Source organism: Clytia hemisphaerica, unplaced genomic scaffold, assembly GCF_902728285.1.
Source record: "Clytia hemisphaerica strain Z4C2 unplaced genomic scaffold, Clytia hemisphaerica genome assembly, whole genome shotgun sequence".
NCBI classification, from domain to species: Eukaryota; Metazoa; Cnidaria; class Hydrozoa; order Leptothecata; family Clytiidae; genus Clytia; species Clytia hemisphaerica.
In genome coordinates, this window is record NW_027104620.1 from 40,053 (window position 1) to 63,440 (window position 23,388).

The 23,388-nt window shown below is 33.8% G+C and overlaps 2 protein-coding genes across 2 annotated transcripts in view; one reads left to right on the top strand and one right to left on the bottom strand.

Annotated features, from left to right (window-relative positions):
* Positions 1–1,388: 1,388 nt before the first annotated feature.
* Positions 1,389–23,388, bottom strand: part of LOC136824668 (vacuolar protein sorting-associated protein 33A-like) — a 24,392-nt gene continuing 2,392 nt past the window's right edge. The window contains exons 2-17 of the mRNA XM_067080659.1: positions 22,011–22,124; positions 19,785–19,922; positions 15,877–15,942; positions 15,074–15,198; positions 11,031–11,112; positions 10,398–10,502; positions 9,836–9,952; positions 9,130–9,304; positions 8,606–8,799; positions 8,031–8,121; positions 7,517–7,591; positions 4,657–4,736; positions 4,053–4,139; positions 3,146–3,280; positions 2,277–2,565; positions 1,389–1,498 (exon numbers count right to left, since the gene is read on the bottom strand). Coding sequence (XP_066936760.1) covers positions 1,395–1,498; positions 2,277–2,565; positions 3,146–3,280; positions 4,053–4,139; positions 4,657–4,736; positions 7,517–7,591; positions 8,031–8,121; positions 8,606–8,799; positions 9,130–9,304; positions 9,836–9,952; positions 10,398–10,502; positions 11,031–11,112; positions 15,074–15,198; positions 15,877–15,942; positions 19,785–19,883 — 1,824 coding nt within the window. The 5' untranslated portion in view covers positions 19,884–19,922; positions 22,011–22,124 and the 3' untranslated portion in view covers positions 1,389–1,394. The remainder of the gene's footprint in view (positions 1,499–2,276; positions 2,566–3,145; positions 3,281–4,052; positions 4,140–4,656; positions 4,737–7,516; positions 7,592–8,030; positions 8,122–8,605; positions 8,800–9,129; positions 9,305–9,835; positions 9,953–10,397; positions 10,503–11,030; positions 11,113–15,073; positions 15,199–15,876; positions 15,943–19,784; positions 19,923–22,010; positions 22,125–23,388) is intronic.
* LOC136824663 (uncharacterized) lies at positions 5,237–7,103 on the top strand. The gene is made up of 4 exons (XM_067080654.1): positions 5,237–5,438; positions 5,722–5,863; positions 6,223–6,291; positions 6,507–7,103. Coding segments are annotated over exons 1-4 (810 nt in total). The 5' UTR covers positions 5,237–5,436.

A 23,388-nucleotide genomic window follows, 5' to 3' on the forward strand; every position in this document is an offset into this window, starting at 1 on the left:
AATCGAACGTTTGCTTCCAAAATGGGCTATTCCAGAAATAGTCTGTATCCCCAGTGCTGAGGAAGTGTGACGTCCAGGGTAGTCTGGAAAATTAAAAATCCAAGGGGGTCTGATTTTCCAAGTGAATCCAGGGTGGTCAGTAAAATGAGTTGGAAAATTCAGGGTGGTCAGTAAAAAGAGGTCGAAAATCTAGGGTGGTCCAAAAAAAGGAGAAGAAAATATCCAAGGGGGTCCTCAAAAATTGAAAGAAAATGCAGGGGGTCACCTTTCCTAAAAGAGACCTCCTCAACATAGGGGGTAAAATTTTTTTCTGGAATAGCCCAGTGGTAGGAATTGTGTAATTTAACATAGCATGAAAAACCTCTATATTACTAAGTAAAACACGGCAAAAACCACAGTCATTCCACTAAAAATAAATTACCACAACTTGCAGTATGGTAATATGGCAAGCAAAAGAAGCACAGAATAAGACGAATAGAATTTACGATGGAAAAGATTTACGGTGAAAACAGATACAAAGATCACAAACAACAATCGAACACGCAACATTTAATCAACAACGCCCCTTTATTGAGACAGATACGGTTAAATACCAATTTAAGAATTGATCGAAATCCATCCTTAGAGAAGAACAAAAATTGGTCGATAATAAAAGTTGAGCTAGTCAAAATTTGAGCTGGTTTTGATGGTGAAATTTAAATGTAAAATTCGAGAAAACTTAAGAAAGTTTGATAAAATTTCGATTGGAATGAAATTGTTGACAATGAAATAATATCTTTGCATCTTTTATTTGAAATAAATGCATTTTGACTGAAAAAGGTATTTAACCGTCTCAATTTTTCGATTTAATTTATACTAATCATAATAACAAAATCCTAGCGAAAACTTTCAAGCTATTTATAGAAAATTGGAAATGATAATGTCTTAATATTCTATGTACATTGTTCTATATAATATTATGAATATGAAAAAAAAAAAACAGAAGAATTTTCTAAAAAATATAATAATTATTTTCAAAATTTAATAATATAAAAAAATGCAATGTCAGCCGTTATTGCTGAAACATCTTGGTTAATTATTACTGAGTCGATTTTTACCGAGAGTCAAAAAAAAATGTGTTTTAAGCGTAATGAAAAGTAAGGCTCTACGAGTTTTCCTGATTATCCAAAATTGGAGAAAAATCTCCGATTTTTTCACAACCCGATTTTTAGAAGCTATGAAATTACATTTTCAATATTGACAGTTTCATTTATCTGCAAACAATCCTGTTATATACTTTACGGATTTTTCAGGATCAGCCTGATCAGCCCTGTAGATAGTCATAATAAATATCATGAAACGAGGGAATCACAAAAATTGTATAAATTAACCGTACCCACCAAATTGATGATAATTTATCCATTATTGACAGGTATTTTATCCATTTGTTCGATAGCACTCTCGACTAACGACGTCCCATTGATAATGTTCGTTGTTGCAATTACGTAATCCGTCGATGCTAAAAATAACAACGGTCAAAGAATGGACTCAAGGAAGCTCAAACCACGAGTTTCTGTCTTACATCCGTCCGATATGAGATACGACAAAAGCTGGGCGGTAAGATCGTGATTCAAACCTTTGCTCAAAGCCCATTGAAAGAGGTCATTGCATTTTTAATACAAGAGATACCTTATGAGGGAACTTATTTTCGCAGGAACTAATTTTCGCTTTTTTCGCAGTTTTTCAGCGAAACGAAAGTATAATTCCGCGAAATGCGATTTTTTTTCTCCGAAAATTAGTTCCCTTAAGGTATGACAATTTGATATCTCTAAAAATGGGGTTCTAACACGGCTTTCACGTCTAATTTCTATTGTTTTGTTGTTAAAAGTTGTGACTTGTCACTTGAATACCTCGAAAAAAAGAAAAAAAGAAAAAAAAATTATTTTGGGTCCATCAATCGCGGCAAAAATCACGGGCTAACAAAACATAAGGCCGAGTGTTTTTATGGCGGCAAAAAAGTCGCTTAGATTGGAGCTTGCAAAATGAAACTCGTACGACTTTAAAACAATTGTTTTGGGGGATGTTTTACAATTTCTAACTCTGGCAAACTACCAAATATTTGATGCAAGGACATCCAACAAGACTTCTCTTTTCCTGTACCCTGTGATATTGGAGCTATACAGTGAATAGTACTTGTTTTGAACTTGAGTTTAAAAAAAGAAGTTTTTAAAAGTAGCTTTTTTAATTTTTTTTTTGAATGACGCCAAAAGATAATGTATGAAGCGTAGTGTATTTACCGTTTTCTTGTTGGGCTAAAAACCTGAGTGCCGATATCTCCGAATACGTGCATCCACCTAAGAAATACACAAGCGTCACACGCGGCGGTCCGTCGGCGTTTGATTGTCCACCAGTGTTCTTTTTCAGTAAAGCAGCAGGAATATTTTGCTTTTCCTCCACCGTGGGTCCAGGTAATTGCTTTAAGATTTCCTCAAGTCCTCGCCATCCTGATTGGCGCTCTAAGAATTGAGCTAAGCGAACGGAGAGCGGAGCATAACCAGAGTGGACGTATGCGATATCGTTTGGTTGCTAGAAGAAGAAAAATTATACTATTTGGTCTATTCTTATTAGTTGTAATTTAGTAACATTGCAATGGACTCTTATAGAAAAAGTTCACACATGAAGCGGGCGGGTTATGTTGTCCAAGGCAGCCAAAAGTCATAAAATTACCGTGTCCGGGGGTAAAAACACAATTTCGGGTGGGGTAGGCGGGGGGTGTTTCGAGGTCGAGATCCTTAGGCCAGGGGTCTAAATTCTCACGTCCGGGGGGTCAAATTCTGGAACATGTCATGTCCCCCCATCAACTATGTAATATTTTTTTTCTGAAAGAGTCCAACACATCTTACTTTTTAGTCGTAAACCGAGACTCCATATATTGTTCTAAGGCATTATTATACTCAACTGACTTTTATTCGAATGGTATTTATCTGTGTCTATATTGAATTTCAGAGCTATTTTCCACATAAAACAACCTTATTTTCAAAAAAAACTTCATAGGAAACCTTTGGAAGGAAGACGATGAAAACAATTGAGGCGGCCAGCACATTTTTAGGGCACCATATAAGAGATTCCTCATCAAAATTTTGATCAACAAAATAAAAACACTTACTGTTTCCTGAACATCTTCGACGACCAATTTGAGAGATTTCCTCAACAAGTTATAATTCCTCTGTTGCATTGTAGACCGAAGCATGCCGACTGTCTCCAAATTGTTCAAAGTTAACAAATGTTCGAAACCGTACGTCTGTAACGAGGAGGAAAAGTAGGTTTTTTTTCGAGTGGTAGAACATTCAATCGGAAATTCGGAAAAAAATGAAGGGAGATGAAAATTTTAAATATACAGTATGTTTGCTAACTTGCTCTTATTTTTTAATTTTATTTTTTTACAATATACAAAAGATGCCCGTTTAACAAAAAAAAATCATAAATTGTGTGCTCGTGGAATGAAAACCGGTACTTTCTTTGGTATAAGATGCTGAGTAAGCAAATATTAATAGATACGACTAAATGATATTCCAGTGCCGTAGCAACTTGGGGGGGGGGGCTATGCCCCCCAATAATTTTTTTTCAAAAATGGTTATTTCTTTTTTAATTTGTCATAATTGTCTTTATGTGCATGTTTTGAGTGTATTTTTAAAAATTCCTGAGCTCAAATTTTCAAAATTCCCCACCTCGGGCCAAACCATGGTTGGCCCTCGCGGGTGTCACTAAACTTCAGCCCCCCCCCCCCCCAATATGAAAATGCTTCCTACGGCACTGTATTCTTCAAGGTATGTATTTTTGTCAGAACGAAGCTTTCGTGATAAATAAGGTCTGATGGCTGTGAATGAGTCAAGGGATCTACGGAACGGAAAAAGAACTTTCCATATCGGTTGGTGCTAATCCGAAGAAGAATCTCTGTCAAATCAAGACCATCATGTAACAGTAAGTTTTTCTCGGAGACTCTGAATATTACAGTATTCCCTACACCATTAGTATTACAGTGCTGTCTTCCAAAAAAAGTTACAAACCATTACCTGTATAATTTCACGGCGATAATAATCGAACAATTTAACTTTGAAGCCGTTATTGACGAAACACTGCAAGCAGACAAGACGAAGCACCTAAAAAACGGTCCAAAAGAAATTTTTTAACACTGGGAAAACTGATAAAAAAAGGATCCAAAATAGCTCAGATACTAAAAATAATTGGTATCAAACTAACTTAAAATTATACAAAAAGTTAAAGAAATTTCGTTCTTCACAGAGAATTGTCACTGGAAAAACAGATGGGTTTTGTCTTTAGTCTCTACCAACAAGAATTAAAAAACATCGAAGAGTAAGTAAGTTTGCGACCGCAGTCGGAGGCAACCTGAAGGCTCATCTTTCAATTCAATAGCTATCTAACGGAAGGTAGGGTAGGGCGCTACTATTTCTCCCTGGTTTGCTCCATTTACCCTAGTCCTTCTCTTAATTGCTGAGCATCAAGCAGAGAGGCATCAAGTACCAATTTGTGGATCTTTGGTATGACCCAGCTGGGGGTTGAGCCCACAACCTTGTGAACCGTAGCCGGATGCTCTACCACTGCACTAAGGTCGCATCAAAGAACGAAAACGGAGAGCTGGATACAAGTGAATCTCACCTTTTGAATAGGTTCTTTGACACCGATACATTGTTCAATATACGGATGCGCTTTGTCTGTGTCTATACCATGGAAAAATTCTATAACATGGAAAGATTTGAATTAGATGTGAATCAAATGAGAACGTTGAATCAATATAGTGAAATCAAATCCAAAAGTTTCAATTACATACATACTCTCGCTTTATTCAAACTTCTCTTATTCGAATTTTTCTATAATTCGAACTTATTTCCAGTCCCCGTTAAAAAGAAACCCTTAATGAACTCTTAAATATACTTTCTAAGATTCGAATCTCTCTTTAATTCAAACAAATAAGATTCCCCGTTCGATTTCGAAGTAGCGAGAGTCAACTGAATTACCGAGATGTTCATTATTGACCGTGATTCGATTGTAATTCGAGACAAAAAAGAAAAAAACTCTAATCAAAAAGAAAACCACCGGGAGGAAGAATAATAGACAGCAAAATGCACGTCTACCATTTTGAAAAAAAAAAAATTGACGTCACTTCCAAAGGAATTTCAAAATAAAATTTGACGTCAATTATTTTATGAAAGTTTAAATCTTTAGTTTGTTGATAAGTTCTCGGTGTGCTAACATCGTTTTCGATAAACTATTATCACATTAACGATTTGAATCGAATATTGATCGAGTGAATCGTGTGAATTTCGTGTTTTATTACGAATTGAAAGTGCAAAAAGTATATTTTGTGCATTATTGTGTAATTACAATTGTGCGTTCATTGCTAATTTTGGAAAAATTAGTCTCATAAAGTCATTGAAAATGTAAGTTAATTTTTACACCGTAATGAGATTATTTGCACATAAGCCTTGCCTCCGTTCGATGATAGTCTCATTTTAAAAGCCAGATGTGACAACAGTCTATAAGTTGTATTGTACGAGTTCTTAGACCATCAAGTTCAAGTTCAATATATTTCAATGTATCACATAATACGTTTACGCACAATATCATCTAGAGGCTATTAGAGGTAAGCCAAGGGGCTTTATGAGTTGTGCATCAAGATTCATGATTTTACGAAAACATTAACATTAATTTTTTTTTTTCCAGGGCTGATGTTTTAAGTTTGTTTCACAACCCTCAGAAAGAAGTTGAGGTTTTGAAGAAACCAAAGAAAAAGGAAGAAGGAGTAAACCTTCTCGGTCAAACAGTTTATGTACCAAAAGAACAATCTGCTGCTGAGCAAAAAAAGGTAAACATTCATTCATTCCTTACTGAATTCACATGGTCGCCAACAAGTGGACTGGACACTATCCGTACAGGTGCCAACACGTATTTGATCACGCGCATTGACCTTCGTTTGATAGCGAACTACTGAACTGAGGAGTGAAGTTAGATTCAACTTTTCAATTCACTTTTGCATTATCATAGCGACTGCTCTAACGTCTCAACTTACCAGTCTATACTTAGAAGTAAAACGATGATTTATCAGCAATAACCTAACACCTTAAGATACAAGCATTTCCTGATACATGATGTTGCGTGCTCTTAACCATGTATCTTTTTTTGGGCTTACTGTAGTTGTAAACAAATAATAACTTTTCTTTTCAGATCCTTGAAGATCTTTTTTACGATCCATTGAAAGAAGAAATTCGAGCAAAGAAGCGCGCCGAACCAAAGGTAAAGGAAATTCAAAAAAAGCTTTTGAGTATTATAATATCGGGCACTCATTTCAATCCGTAAAAAGTGAAACACATATAAAGAGTATTTCTCAATTTCTGTAACTTCAAAGTTTTTGTAACTTCAAACCATTGCATTCATGTGTGTTAAAAACTAGGGGAATGAATCGTTCTAAACCATCGTTATCCAATTTTTGCATATTTTGTACTTTTTAGGTTATCAGTGAGCTCTTTCACAACCCTCAAAAACCGAAAAAGGAAGTTAGCTTTGATTTGGAAGAACGCGAGCCGTGCCATGTTGAAGTAAAACAAATAGCTTCTTCAGATCAACATAACAACAACAATGGGAAAAGTGATAACGTTTTGACTGTCGAGCGCTCCCGAAAAGTAAAGCAAACATCTGTTGTAGGTCAGCATCCTTGTGGACAGCTGAAAGAAAACGCTTCATACTCTAAAGACGGAAAGCAAATATCGCCTGCAGGTCTTTATCGACAAAACAAAGATGGCAGCTTAACTATAGAGCAACAAATCTTCATTCAAGGCATGTTATACCAACATCAAAGCCTAAACGCATGGTATTCCGCGGAAGGACAACAACCACCTGTAACAGGTCAAGATCAATTTGAGTACAACAAAGATGGTAGCTTGAGCGTTGAGCAAGAGATCTTTTTACAAGGAATGTCTTATCAGTACAACTATGATGTCTGGTGTTGGCAGAACTACTACGGTATGGAGCTACCAGCATACCAAACAGAATTGCCATCCAAAGAAAAAACAACTTCTCAAGATGAAGCAGCTCGAAACCTCTGCTAAAGCTACATCCCATAAATTAATTCATTTTTTTTGTGAAAATAACATCACGTCACGAAAAAATATTTCTCCATGTTATTAATAAGCTTTTCTGGATGATTTTGAGAGGAAGTAGAGCGGGTCTACATGAATAGGATATTTTTTTTAGTATTACATTGTTTCTGATTCATCTTAAGCCAGGTTCAAGGGATGATGTATTCATGATATTCACCATTGCAATGTCTTCTGACATTATCTTCTGATAAATTTTTAGGAAAATTGTTTTAAAAGTTCCCTCTTTTGCCCCTTATTCAGTTTTGAGAACTTTTCCACCCACCCCGCTTATTCTAAACCCCCCTCGTTTATCAGGTAGCCGAGAGTAATCATAAATCGCTAAATAAATCGCTAAACAAAAAAAAGTTACAAGGAAGCTGTACCTTGTTCCACCCTCAGTGATTCGCGGAAATCGTCAGAATCCGTGTGCTCTTTCATTAATTCCGCTATGCTTGTATCTGTGGGTAAACGAAAGTTGAAAGAGAGAAATGATTTTAATTTCGAAGGCGTATAAAACATGCGTATTCAAATATATTGAAGAAGGAAATTTAGTCGACGTCGAAATTTGTCACTTAATTGTGGAAATATTTGTCAAGATCCTCTTGAAGTTGAACGGAAAAGTTTTTCATCGATGAAATTTCGACATATCTCCCATTAAGTTTTCCACTTTTGAGGTAAAATTATTGGAAATTCGATATTGAAAATTAGAACTCAAAAAAACTCAAAAAAAATCAAAAAAACTCAAAAAAAGAAAAATCTGACTGAAGACTGCCTGAAACGGCACGAAACTCCGAGTATCGGAAAATAAATTTGTCCCTTTTCTTGACTGGAAATTAGAACTCCATACTGGATTGGATAATTGATATGTTATCAGGCTTGGTTCTTGTAGAAACTTACGCTGAGCTAACGATTGTTTGGCAGCTTGAATGTGTGGAAGTTTATGCACGAATTCTTTCATCTCGCCAACTGTTTTTGCTGCACGATGCTCCTAAAAGCGTGAACAACAATGCATCATGTATTTTAGATTAGAAAATATTATCGTCACAAAAGAGGTAATAAATAACCTAGAGAACAAACAATATCCGTTACGCTTGCATAGAGAAACCAGCCGAGAGAAATCCCGACTTTTCGGTATAATTTGAACAGGTTCCGAAATATATGAAAAACATCAAACTAAGCCACAATATAGTAAAATAAGTTTTATCTAGTTTTATAGTTTTTGAGAAATTGGCCCGTATACAAAACCGTCCGCCAACCGGCCTAATAAGTCTAGAGTTATTAGGCCGGTTGGCGGACGTAGACTCTCCCTTTTACGAACTTCTATTATTCGAATCTTGCTATAATGCTCCACGTAAAAGGGGAAACCCTCATTAAATACTCTATATAATTCGTGTTTGAAAGTCGAACCTCCCGTTCCAGTTCTAAATAACAAGAATTAATTACTGTATTGAGAAAGTTAATATCGCCTTTACCTCATACTCAGCAGTGATTCGTTTAGCTTCACGACTCAATACTGGACCGACAGCACTGAAATTCATATCCCGAATTTCGGCGTACAAATTTTCACCAGAATTAAGAATGACTTTCTTCGGTTTAGCTTTCTGAATTCCCTCTGGTTGCTGTTTGTTTTTTGGCTCATCTTTTGGGGTAGGTACCTGACAACATGCTAATATTATAAACAAAAACAAAGCGAGATTAAGCTCATTATTTAAAAACGAAAAAATTCGACACACCATTACGATGTCTATAAAAATAGCTATGAAAAAATCCATTTGAATTAAGCTTTGATTGATTCTCTCTCTAATTCGAACTCCCTGGTAATTCGAATTTTTCTTTAATTCGAACTTAAACATCGGTCCCTTAGCTGGAAGGTGGTTTCAAACCCACTCCCTGTATTTCGAATCTTTCTCTACTAATTGTCCCTTGAAAATCAAATAAGAGAGAGAACTTTAATATGAAATGGTATGGTATCCTACAGGGTATCATTGTGACTTACTGTTTTCAATTTTGAGACTTTCATCAATCAATCCTTCGTAAGTTAATTGTGTAAGTAGCGGTGTCAATAAATCGATGTTCCGATCGATCAACACCAGGTTATCAATCAATGGTGTGATTTGGCATTCATTGTCCGCCATTTCTCGTCTCTTACGCAAAATGATATCTGTTACATGCTACAATAAGAATTAAGAAAATCTATATCAGTATAGAGATCGATAGAAAAGAAGGTCTAACCGCCTAATGTCTACAATTTAAATTTTGGAGGTCTTTAGTGTATTTCGCGTTGATAGCTCTAAGAGAAAGAATCTCAAATCAATTGTATTTATACACGTTTTTGTGATTGAAATTTGAAGAAGTGACTCTTTCTTCTATTCTTTGGTTCGACTGTACATAGTCATTTTATAATATGTGTATTACAGTAATACTAATATGGGTGGATGATAATATGTTAATTGTAGCGGGATGTAATATCAGTTTGTATAAACTACAGTTTGTCCCTTCCATTATTTTTATACTGATTTTCTACCATGCCTGTTGAATAAGTCGTCTAGTGTTCTAGATTACTTTTTGGCTAATTAGCGTTTTCGAACAAGTTGATAGCTACAAATATTGACAAAATGGTTACATCGTAGAGATCTTGAGTTGTGGTGCTGCCACTTAATAAAACCAAAAGACTAATGCTTCCTCCGCCAACACTCGCTTACCTTAGCAAGTTGACCTTTTCCATAGATTTTGGGAATGGTCCCGAAGAGAGCCTGGATGGTCATCAGGGAGTTGGCAACGTATAACATGGATGTCAGGTCGTTTTCTACATAACATTCCTAGAAGAAAGAAATATTCAAAATATATTGCATTATACGAGTCTGCCTTCTATACCCAATAAAAAGTATTGTGTGTTAATGCAGGTTCATGTCCAATAAAAATTTATTAAACAATTTCTTCCTTAAAGAATTTCCTTTCTGTTCTCTTAATAAAGAAATAAAGATATCCAATGCTGGATTTTCTCCATTAAGACATAAAAGAAGAATAATTACCAAAGAGAACGAGGGCTTATTATAAATTACTTTCTATGAGCTTAGGACTTTTAATGCGGGCGGTCAGAGAGTTATAATTTTAATGGAACTATCACTTTGCTTTCCTGCTGAAAATTTTCTAGCATGGTATTGCCTTTTCTCGAATTACCCCTGAGGAAATGAATCAAAGTTAAAGCCAATTAACCAAAAGACACGAGCAGAACGTTGGCAACAATTCGATAAAGAAGCTTACATAAAATGCCTTTTCTTGCTCCAGTGACATGATATCGTTGTCAAAAGGTATCAAACTCAAATCAAATTCATCAATGACAGAAAAACTGCCGTAAACACCACTTTTCTGAAAAAGAAAGAAAAAGTTATTAAAAGGTGGTCGAGGAAGATGAGAAAGATAAAAGGTCTGTGCAGGCATACAATTGTAATTTTTGTTGTATTTGTATTTGGTAAAACACACAGAAAAGAAAGAACGTTCATGGCGAAGTTTTTTTTGTCCGTCAGTTCATTAAATTCCATTGAAAACAACCTAAATACAAATGTACCAGAGCAGAAACTTAAAAGAATGAACTTTTCTAATTGTACATACTAACACTTAGTGTGTTCTGAAACATTGAAATTTGCTTTTTCAAAGCAAATATTTCTAAGACAATTCCAAAGTTGCTTAAGAAAGCCAGAGAAAGCTGTAAGTCAGCTTTTCTCAATTTGAGATATTTCATAACCAATCAGCCTTTGAAATAACTCTTTTGCCCCTAAAGAAAATGATAAAATTCAGAATATGACTGTATTGGTAACTCAATGTTCGAAAAAATGGACTTATGGCTGTCTTGCTTTCAAGCAAGAAATGATCTCTTATATAAGAAATCTAACTTACCTCAAGACTCAACTCACACAAGTTGCTTTTGCTCGGTACGAAGAAGATATGAAATTCTTTGCTGTGATTTTTACCATACCCTCTGAGAAAGAAAAAGCATTGTTGAATTCTACTGAAAAGACGTGTTGTGCGCAGATATGTAATTTCTGCGCAAATATGTAATTATTTTGCGCAGATATGTAATTTCTGCGCAAATATGTAATTATTTTGCGCAACTATGTAATTTTGAGCTGCGCAGATATGTAATTAAATTTCTGCGCAGATATGTAAAACACGATCTTTAATATCAATGGTACCCCCTTGATAGCTTTTACCATCACTTTTACCTTTTTTCGAATTAAGGTATTTTAGCTAATTCCTATCAGATACAAGAAGTAATATCTTATAAGCATCAACTTTATAAGAAAATGATCTATAACTTTTCAACCACTAAGTTTTAGCTTTCGGTAATTGGTTCTTTCAAAGGAAATATGGAATAGCGCCTAAAATGAAAGTAATTATTTTTCTTATAAGAATCATCTTTATAAGAAAATGATCTATAACTTTTCAAGGACTAAGTTTTAGCTTTCGGTAATTGGTTCTTTTGAAGCAAACATGGAATAGCGCCTAGAATGAAAGTAATTATTTTTCTTATAAGAATCATCGTTATAAGAAAATTATCTATAACTTTTCAACCACTAAGTTTTAGCTTTCGGTAATTGGTTCTTTCAAAGGAAACATGGAATAGCGCCTAGAATGAAAGTAATTATTTTTCTTATAAGAATCATCGTTATAAGAAAATTCTCTATAACTTTTCAACCTCTAAGTTTTAGCTTTCGGTAATTGGTTCTTTCAAAGGAAATATGGAATAGCGCCTAAAATGAAAGTAATTATTTTTCTTATAAGAATCATCTTTATAAGAAAATGATCTATAACTTTTCAAGGACTAAGTGTTAGCTTTCGGTAATTGGTTCTTTCAAAGGAAACATGGAATAGCGCCTAGAATGAAAGTAATTATTTTTCTTATAAGAATCATCGTTATAAGAAAATTCTCTATAACTTTTCAACCTCTAAGTTTTAGCTTTCGGTAATTGGTTCTTTCAAAGGAAACATGGAATAGCGTCTAAAATGAAAGTAATTATTTTTCTTATAAGAATCATCTTTATAAGAAAATTCTCTATAACTTTTTAACGACTATGTTTTAGCTTTCGGTGATTGGTTCTTTCAAAGGAAACATAGAATAGGGCCTTAAATGGATGTGACTATTTTTGTTATAAGCATCAGCTATATAAGAATTAAATCAATAACTCTAGATAGACGGTCATATACCTTTCGGTAATTAGTTCTTACAAAGTAAATAAGGGACGGCGCATAGTATGATCATATTTATTTTTCTTATAAGCAACTACTTTATAAGAATCAAATCAATAACTCTTGATAGACGGTGATATACCCTTCGGCTATTAGTTCTTACAAATTAAACAAGGGACGGCGCACAATATGAGCATATTAATTTTTCCTAAAACAACTCTTGGTAGAATAGTATATACTTTTCCGTAATTACCGTATTCCTACGAATACACGCTCCTTCTCTAAGAAAAAAGACTCCCCTCAATGGGAGGTTTTAAAATTTTTAATTAACACCCTTTTCTTTAACACCCCTCCTGAAAGTCTTAAAATTACGCCCAAGGCGTTTATTCGAAGAAATACGGTAGTTTTTACAACCTAATAGAAAAGTACAAATGAGATCTTCGATAGAACCTCGACTCGAGATAGTCACACCTACGTAAACTTTATTGATTTTGTAGATATGGGTTGCATTTCTTTACATTACAGTGAGATAAAGTAAAATTCTATTGGTTGTCTTTACCAATACATGGACTAATTTATAATAAAAAAACTCCCTTTTCCTTTTCATGGCTCGATCTACGAGCAAAGTCATTATATTTGATTGAATTATCCAATGAAATAGAGTGGGATTATCGAAGTTGTGATTTTCGCTCGAACTTTAAATTATGTAGAATGTTATACACTTCAGGAATATTTTGACACTGATTGTTAAAGATATTTAAAAAAATTAAATGTCTTTCTTATTTTCCCCTTACAAATTAAACTAAGGCAAAATATTTGACTTTAAGCCATCTAAAAGGAGACGAATTTAATTTTTTTTTTTAAGTGGAATTGGCATTCACAATGACACAATGGCTCTATCGAAAGAAATAGGGAATTTTGCTAAATCTAACATTAGTTTATTAGAATTTTATAAGAACAAGGTTTTTTTCTAGTGGAATAGGCTTTCAAAAGTTTTGATTTATCAAACAAAAGCTAACAAATATTGTTTAGGAGTTATGAATTGTGTTCTTTTAAAGTTGATGCTTATAAGAAAAACAAAATTTTCTAGCTTAAGCACTATCCTATGTTTGCTTTGAAAGAACCGATCACCGAAAGCTAATATCTATTGGTTTGAGAGTTATGAATTGTGTTCTTTATAAGTTGATGCTTATAGAAAAAATAAATTTTTTCTAGCTTAAGCACAATCCTATATATGCTTTGAAAAAAACAAACGCCGAAAGCTAATAATCATTGGTTTAGGAGTTATGAATTGTGTTCTTATAAAGTTGATGCTTATAAGTAAAACAAAATTTTCTAGCTTAAGCACTATCCTATGTTTGCTTTGAAAGAACCGATCACCGAAAGCTAATATCTATTGGTTTGAGAGTTATGAATTGTGTTCTTATAAAGTTGATGCTTATAAAAAAAAATTTCTAGCTTAAGCACAATCCTATATATGCTTTGAAAAAACCAAACGCCGAAAGCTAATAATCATTGGTTTAGGAGTTATGAATTGTGTTCTTATAAAGTTGATGCTTATAAGAAAAACAAAATTTTCTAGCTTAAGCACTATCCTATGTTTGCTTTGAAAGAACCGATCACCGAAAGCTAATATCTATTGGTTTGGGAGTTATGAATTGTGTTCTTATAAAGTTAATGCTTATAAGAAAAATAAATTTTTCTAGCTTAAGCACAATCCTATATTTGCTTTGAAAAAGCTAAACGCCGAAAGCTAATAATCATTGGTTTAAGAGTTATGAATTGGGTTCTTATAAAGTTGATGCTTATAAGAAAAACAAAATTTTCTAGCTTAAGCACTATCCTATGTTTGCTTTGAAAGAACCGATCACCGAAAGCTAATATCTATTGGTTTGGGAGTTATGAATTGTGTTCTTATAAAGTTAATGCTTATAAGAAAAATAAATTTTTCTAGCTTAAGCACAATCCTATATTTGCTTTGAAAAAGCCAAACGCCGAAAGCTAATAATCATTGGTTTAAGAGTTATGAATTGTGTTCTTATAAAGTTGATGCTTACAAGAAAAATAAAAATTTCCTCATTAGCACAGTGCCCTAGTTGCTTTGATAGAACCAAACGCCGAAAGCCAATATCACTTTGATAAAAAGATATTGACTTGTTTCTTATAAAGATGATGAAAACAACAATCGCCAAAAGTTTGCCTTAGTCCAAGAACAATGTTCAAGATATTACTTCTTGTATATGAAAAATTAATGTCCAAAGTATGTACAAAGTCCAAAAGGTCGTGTTTTACATATCTGCGCAGAAATTTAATTACATATCTGCGCAGCTCAAAATTACATATTTGCGCAGAAATTACATATCTGCGCAAAATAATTACATATCTGCGCAGAAATTACATATCTGCGCAAAAATTACATATCTGCGCATAACAAGACGTCATATTAACACATGTCTATGTTAGGAAATTGGAAGGGGTAAATGTAGAAAAAATGAAAAATTAAAAGAAATAATATATTCTCTGATAAAAATGATAAAACAAGTGGATAGTAATAATATCTTCAATCTATTACCCATTGGAAAATTCTCTATCTTTTTTAGATAACTCTGTGATCAACAAGATTTAGACAATGATTTCGACAACATTGAGTGAAAAATTATCTTACTCATCTTCTACCCTAAATATGAAATTTGAATGCTTCAATTATGCTTTCTGTATTATACTTTGCAGCCACAATGATGCTTAAAACTTACTTGACATTTTCAGCTATAATATCCATGGTTTCCAACTTTGGTCGTACCAAAAATATAATATTGTGTTCCTCGCAAGAGGGTAGTTTACCTCGCACCAGTGGAAACATTTTACCAACATCATGCTCCTTGAAAAGGAAACGAAGACAAATAGTTTTAGGGTTGGCTCTATATTTTTCGATTCAATGGGACCATAATTTTACAAACCCTAGTATTTCTTAAAGTTTAAACTTTTACAGACGATTTCCTCGTAGTTGGAGGGGGGGGGGGCTTTCTTCTTACTGACTGTCAATCAATATTTTTTGCATCATTTATTTAACAGAACGAAAATTGTCAGAACAAAGGCAAAAAAATATGTTTTGAAAATTTCTTTATCTGAAGTTTTAATTTCAATTTTTAATTGCTGTCTGAAATTGATAAAGCAGAGTAAAAAAAGCAACAAAAACCCAAATAAAGTTTTTTTTAAGTAAGTAACTGCCAGCGTTCGTTTTGTTCCGCAAAAATCATTTAAATTTATTAGCTATTTAGCCAGTAGCAGTAATGGACCAAATTTGATAAAAAAGGCCTATAAGAATTTTAGGTAAAAAGGTCTGACTGTCTAAAAATTCATTGCACTTGAGAAATTATAATTCAAAGAAGGTAAAACTTAGAATAGATTTTTGACCTAAAACAGTGGTCATAGTAAGTAAGTTTGTGACCACAGTCGAGAGCGAACTGAGGGCTTCCTTTTCTGTAGCTGTCTACCTGAGGGTAGGGGAGGGCGCCCTGGATTTCTCCACAAAAAAAGTTATACATAAATCAAATACCTTCAACAGACTGTATTCTGCAATCAATCCAACTGGTCCAGTTAATTTGTCATCCCAAATGATGGCCTAGAAGAAAGTGAAAAATAAAATCAAAGTATAAAACTATTACAGTAAATACTAATGAATATCGATCATTTAACCCTAAAAGTATCTTCCTAATTTTTTTACTAGGGGAAGCATATTGGGGAGGGGGCACCAGGGCCCCTTAAGATCTCAAGATTGACAAGAGCTACGGCCCAGGGGGGGGGTCCGTACTAAAATTTCAGACATGACTTTTAGTGACGTGGTGGTATTACAAAAAAGGCCTTAAAGCATTTTAGTACCATGTGTACTAAAATCCCAAATTAGGTGGGGTCTTCAAGAAATTTAAGAAAAATTTTAGTACATGAGTACTAAAAATCACCAAATTTTAGGAAATTTTAACTATTGACCAAGCATTTTAGGCAAAATAAAAAAAATAAAAACTTTCTATATAAGATTTAAACACCCCTGTGTCACAAATTAAGCAAACATTTTGTCCCCGGTGGGGAAATACCCTTGAATTTCATCCCCACTCGAAATTCCATGTTAAAAATTGCACTCCAAAACCACCCCCATTGGTTTTTTTAACCTTCAAACAATAGAATTTCTATCCCATTAGCATTTTATAATATCACTTGTGTGATACTTTTATGGACCTACCTGGTTATGCATTTAACACATTTATAAATTGATATCTACTTGAGCATGACCGTTAAACAATCATTCAGAACACAAATAGTGACGATTTATTAAAATTAGTTTCTTCTTATAAAAAAAAACGTTTAGAAACCAAAATTTCATGCTCTTGAAATACTCTTTCATATTCAAGACTTTGTGAGCATAAAAAAACATCTATCTTGATCTAAATTGAGTAATTTGGCTAAGAACATGTATGCTTATTAATAGTGATTCTTATAGATAAACATGCGTTTTATGAGCTGAAAAGTTCTTTTTTTACAAAAATCTGCTTGACTCATCTTTTACCTACTTTCATGCAAAAAGTCAGAAAAAACAATGATCCAATATTTCACAAAGTCCAAAAAACCTTTTTTTTGGCCCAAATTTGGCCGAAAATTTTTTTTTCGAAAATCGAGTTCCGTCACATTTGAGGATTTAAAGTTATGCATCTTTGTGCAAAAAATCATAAAGGATGAAAGAGCCAATCTCGAGAAGAGCTAATACCTAAGTAATTGATGATGTGTTTATAAAAAAATATTGAATTTGGCCAGTTTTTCTATAAAAACACGCCAAGCAACCAAAATTTCATGTCTAAACACACATATTTTTAAAAAGTAAGCCCTCATGAGCAAAAAAACATCTATCTCATAAAAAGAATTGAGTAATTTGACTAAGAACATGATGTATGCTTATTAATAGTGATTCTTATAGATAAACATGCGTTTTTTAAGCCAAATAAATTTTTTTGCAAAAGTCTGCTTGAGCCATCTTTTACCTATGATGGTACCCTACTTTCATGCAAAAAATCAGAAAAAAATAATGATCCAATTTTTCACCTAGTCCAAAAAACCTGTTTTTTAGCCGTTTTTTGGCCCAAATTTGCCCCAAAATTTTTTTTTCGAGAATCGGGCTCCGTCACATTTTGGCCACCACCATTTTGCACCTTTGTACTAAAAATCAAAAGATTCCTATGATTCAATCCTGAGAAAAGTTGGTAACAGACGGACGGACGGACGGACGGACGGACGGACGGACGGACGAACACAGGTTAATTTATAGGACCTCCACCCCACCGGGGTAGGTCCAAAAAATGTTTTCGTAGTTGAATGCTTTGTTTTTGTAAAGAACCATGGATAACTGGATAGAAAAGAAATAGCAAGCTGTAAATTAGAGGTGAAAAATAACCAATCAATCTTTGTAATAACTAAAGTAGAGCAGAGCAAAAGTGTCTCAACTGTTTCTGTGTCTCGACTGTTTCTGTTTCAGGTTCATTGACAGCTTAAATAACCAGAGTTGGCATTTTGTTGAAAGTCCAAAGACCGCCATTCTCTGAACCGAATTCCAAAATAAGCCTAATTTAGGTGGTCACTATGCTAAAATGTCAAATTAGGTGGGGGTATGTCAAAAATCGTCAAAAAACCTTTTAGTACTCATATGTGTCTTGGATTTTAGTACCGACCCCCCCCCCCTGTACGGCCATAGTTTGCACCCCTCTTTTTAATAGGGGGATGCCAACTTTTTTTTAGGGGGGGGGTACCAATATTTGGCAAAAAAAAACTCGGGGGATGCAAATGTATGGGGGTCAAATAAGAAAGGGGATTTTGGGAATTTTCGACCAATTTTTAATCATCAACAAGTGGTCCCATTGTGACCTGTGTTGTTATATTGTGAAATTATTGACTTTGACTTTGTGACTGAACTTACTTTGTATTATTTTTTTATCATTTTCAAAACAGATTCTCTGTAAATAAGGAGGGATGGGTATATAAGGGGATGGAACAAACCTAGGGGTTCATACCCCTCTGTAAACTTTGACAAACTTTAAATTTTGACCAGTGGAAGATATGGATAATTGGAGTTCAATTTGATTGAAATTGGTTTCTGAAGGCTTTTTTGTCAAATAAATAAGACTAGTAATAGAGTCCATGCGGCAAGACGAGGGTAAATGATTGGAAAAGTGACAAAATCAGTTTCCCAGGATGATGATACTATATATATTGAAAATTATTTTTGCCTCTGATTTTAATTTAATTAGTAATGACCTTTAATCTGCCTTAATGACGATATTATCACTTTTTTGTTTGTTGAAAATGAAGTGATGTTCTTTATTTTTGACAAAAACGGTCATTATCTTCAACTGCAAATGGGCACCTGAGCACCTTCCACGAACCCCTAGATATATCATATATTATTGGACCTGAAAGAGCTCGGCTATCACTTTTTTAGTCTCCCTCTTTAAAAAGTTTATTGTAAAAAGAAATTTTAATTTTTCTTCAAAAAGTCTGATTTTAAAGTGGAAAAAATTATTTTCATAAAGAGACCAGTCACAATTAAATAACCTTGTTAACTTAAATTTTAGGCAATAAAAAAATTCAAAAAGTTTTGAATCAGTGCTCATGTGCCCAAATAAAATGAAAATGGGGTCATGCTCTTGCACCCTCTTTTTTCACTATAACTTTTGGAACTTTTAAAATTTTGACATAAGAGAGAGTTTAGTATTTTGAAACAGATAAAAATATTAAATTTCCAATCAAATTGATCGAAAACTATTGGGTCCTATTTTTGGTATTTTCAAAGAATATAAAAGATGCCAAATCACATTGGTATTGAATTAAATAATCCAAAAGTTATCAAAACATTTGGCAAAGAACCTCCCCCAAAGATGCTTGAAGGGATAACTATCCTATACGACTGAAGATTATTTAAAAGTAATAATTAAACTCATTAATGACAAAAAAAGATCGTTGTACCTTATTGGTATTAAATTTTGCGGGTTACAAAATTTCGTGATTTTTTAGGTCAAATTTTGCAAAATTTAATACACGCGAAAAATTTTCAAAATAGGCTGAAAATTGAAAATCATTATTTGTTAAATTTAGTTATTATTTTTGTCACTAGTTTTGTTACTATCTTAGGTATGTTTACACCCAATACGTTGTGTTTCAAGTGAAATCAGTCATTTTCTTGCTTTATTCCCACTTTTTGAAAATGCCCAATTTAGTGAATAGCAAAATTTAATACACGCGAAAATTTCCAAAAACTGGCAATCGCAAAATTTAATACACGCAAAACACGTTTCCTTGAGAAAAAATTGCAAATTCTGAAATTTTGTAACCCGCAAAATTTAATACCAATAAGGTACATAGTATTATAATGGGAAGAATTAAATGGAAAATCTACAAAATAAATTTAAAAAAAATAATGCTTACTTTGCTTCCAGGGCATTTGTCTAGACATCTGAGAAGTTGCCTTCTAATTCCCTCTCGCATCTGAGCCAAATTGACCCGTCCACTGCTCAAATGAGCCATGCTCTGATTTGTTAAGTTATGCTATGTTCACGCTACAATCTATAACAAATGGTGGTTTATGATATATCCATCTCAAAAGCTATTTGTTAAAGACAAATAAAAATTTCAAAAACTATTACCAGAGAATGCCATGTTTTTAACACATCTAACACTTTCCTTGCTGTTATCCTATTTTAAGACCACTTTCTTTGTGCCAAGGGGTATAATTTGCACGATTGCATTATTTTTTGTTTTCTGTATTAGGCGAGACCAATTTAATTTGTTGTTCTACGGGCCCGACCGACCCTAATTTTGCTAAAATCAAAAAAATAATAATATTGAATTTCCACTAAAACATATTTTACACACTAGTTATTTGTAAGAATCAAATTTGAATAAAGCTGAAAATGAATTCAAGAAATTGAAAATTTTAGAAAATCAAGCATTCCATACACTAAGATTTTATCATGATCTTCATTGAAGATAAAAAAAGTGAATTTTTGAACCAGATAATTTTAGGAAAACATTTTCGGTACTTTAACAACCCTGATAAATGAAAAATTTATTTTTATTTTACCGACCGACCGACCCATATTTTGCTAACGATCTGCCCGTAGAACAACAAATTAAATTGGTCTCGCCTTATAAGCAATGTGAATTTTAACTCCACATTTGCCAATATCAGGTATATCACACATAAAATGAAGGTTAACTTTTAAAAGTAAAATGAAAGACTTTCATGTATTTTTGCAGAAAGAAATCCGTATAATAATTGTGCATTGAAATGATCGGTAATTTCGTTTTTCATTTCATTACATTCAATCATAATGATAATTAATCAAAACTTGAAAACTTTAAAATGAAACAAAATTATGTGCAGCAGCCAGAATCAACCAACCAAATTTTGTCCTTCGATTTCCGAGACAGTGCTTCAATTTGTTTAGGCCCTAAAGTACACACTAAAGTAAAATTAATTCCGCACACATAAATGAGTCAGTGTTTGAGGTCCAGGAAATAGTCTATCCGGCAGTGTACAGATCTAGGTGGGTGTCTTCTCCCTCGTAGAACTTATTCTTTGGGAAGTTGTTCTTCAAATTAGTTTTCAAGGTTGGCTCGGTTCAAATCTTTTCATCTATAGCTCAAAATTTGGGTATTTTCTCATACCGTAGCTTCGTTTAATGTCGACATAATACCATGTCTAATTTTGCCATAGCAACTATCTGGGCCATGCAAAGTAGTTACGCATTGACAATGATTGATAATAATCAAAGGTAGTCAGTTGATATAGGAGTCAAGATTACGGGATTTGGAGTACGGGACGATTTTACTTTCACTTTCAGTGGTTTCACTTTCGATTTCAAGTCAACATCTTAGCAACGGGGTGCTTGCCTGTAGTTACAGGGGTTGTGCAAAAACCAGAAAGTTTTCCAAATCCCCTATTTCGATTGAGCTAATAAAAAATAAAACTTTTCCATGTTTCACTTTTTTGCACCAATTCTTCAAAATGAAAATATCTTAAGATTTGAAGCTTTTTTTATTCAATGATTTTTATGGCACTTTGTTGACAATCTAACTCTCGCATTAAATTCCCACTTTCTTCAGAAAATTGAAGATGAGAAAAAACTTAAGCCTTAGGATCACGGATTGAAACAAATCAATGAAGGGTGAGATTTTACAGCCGCCCTGCAGATTTCAATATAAATTTCTCTCAGGGATTACTTGTCAATTTGTTGTGTCAACTTGTCAACATTGTATTGTTGTTAAGGGAAAGATAAAAGAGGTAAGACTAGCCTAGTTTCTAATCCTGATAAAGGAGTTTAAGCTTAGACTGATAATCAAAGAACTCAAACGGTTATCAACACGGCTGTTTTTAAGTGAAATAACAAACCTGAATGAATCCAGTGAAATCACTGTTCACTTTTGATATCGCAGATATTGCACTGTGCCGCTGTATTTTTATGCACTGGGTTGCTGTAATTTTTGTACACAATAATATTTTTATTCATCTGTGTTCTGTATGATAACTTAGGCAGGACCACTCACATGAAAATCCCGTGTGAAATCACCTCTTGATAGAGGAAAGCTATCCTAAACAAAAACAGCTTTTTTTCTGGCTTCCCTTTTTTACCCAGACTGTCGAATACTCACATTTTTTATTTTCACACCCCTCATTTCTAATACACTGTTTAGTAATGTCAACTGTCAAATATCATTTTCCATTGTTTTGATTTTTTTAGCGACCGCAGGAAACTTCACTCTTTCCTATAAAAAAACAGTAGGTACCGTGAGATCGGGTAACTTGCATCAGTGGAGGCTAACATGCATAGCCCTCAAATGAATGACCTGGCTGGTCCTTAAGATACAAAGTTAAATCAAAACAAAAATGGTAGAGTAGAGCTGCGAGCGGAGCTGCGTAGTTCATTTGTTTTGAAATTTTGCTGCTTTGATTGGTCAGTCATTTGAGGGCTATGCATGTTAGCCTCCACTGATAGGGTGGACAGGCCAAAATTTTCCCCTCAATTTTTAGAAACCAAACTAATTTTATTTGAAAGTCCTTACCTTTGTGAGAAAAATTTATTAGAATTGGTTAGTATTCCCAAAGTTACTCCATTTTCAAAACACATAAAAATCACCTTTTCAAAATCGCGCCAAAAATGGCGGATGAAATCTAGTCTTCCGTGTGGCGGGGTGTGGGGAGTTTTACCCGTGCGGTCTGAAAATCGGCCTGATGACTGTTAAACTTTAGCTTATCACTAATGAGCTTAATTCGGAAATGATAGCTAAAAACAAATTTCACCACTAGAAAGCTGAAATCTTCAGCTTTCAGATGGTGTATGGCACTTAAATGAAAAAATTCGCAATCTTGTTAAAAAATCACAATTTCTTCTATTTTTCAAAATCCCAGACGGCCTGTAGATTGTTAAATAAAGCGTATTGTGATAGATTGTAGCCTAATTTTACCCTGGGTTTACTAAAAAACCCGCGATTGAAAAGATGAACCAGCTCAATAGCGACACCGACAGCCATTTGTTTCCATGTGGGTCGAGAATTTTCCAGTGCTGTGGTCAGCGCTAAGTTAGCCATTCCAGGGTCAAATTGAAACTATTCTGGTGGCAATCAAACCTAGTTTATCTTGTAGAGCTTCAAAAAAGAAAAAAAATGAGGGGTCATACACCTCCTAATGATAAGCGATTCCGGAGATATTGAGATTTTGGTTCCGCTAAAATAGCACCTTTTTAGACATTTGAGGTTGACAATTTAGCCCAGAAATGACATATAAAATGGCACCGAAATATGCTGCAAAAATTGAAAATTCAAGCTTTTGTATTGAGTCAAGATATTCCAGATATCTTCATTTTGACTGCAGACTTTTATCAAATTCTTTTTGTAATGGCTTGCTTACACTTCAAGGAAGAAATGAAAAGACATTTTTTTGAAAAAAAGTTTTGGTACATAAATTTCCTAGTTCTCCCACTTTTCCCATCAAAAACTCAAAGTTTTGGTCTAAAAAAGTTGTAAAGTTTGT

What these genes read in the sequence shown, in the direction of transcription:
- LOC136824663 (XM_067080654.1), top strand. An exon ending in CTGCTGCTGAGCAAAAAAAG is followed by an intron (nt 5,864 to 6,222) that starts GTAAACATTCAT and finishes TTTTCTTTTCAG; the next exon opens with ATCCTTGAAGATCTTTTTTA. An exon ending in AGAAGCGCGCCGAACCAAAG is followed by an intron (nt 6,292 to 6,506) that starts GTAAAGGAAATT and finishes TGTACTTTTTAG; the next exon opens with GTTATCAGTGAGCTCTTTCA.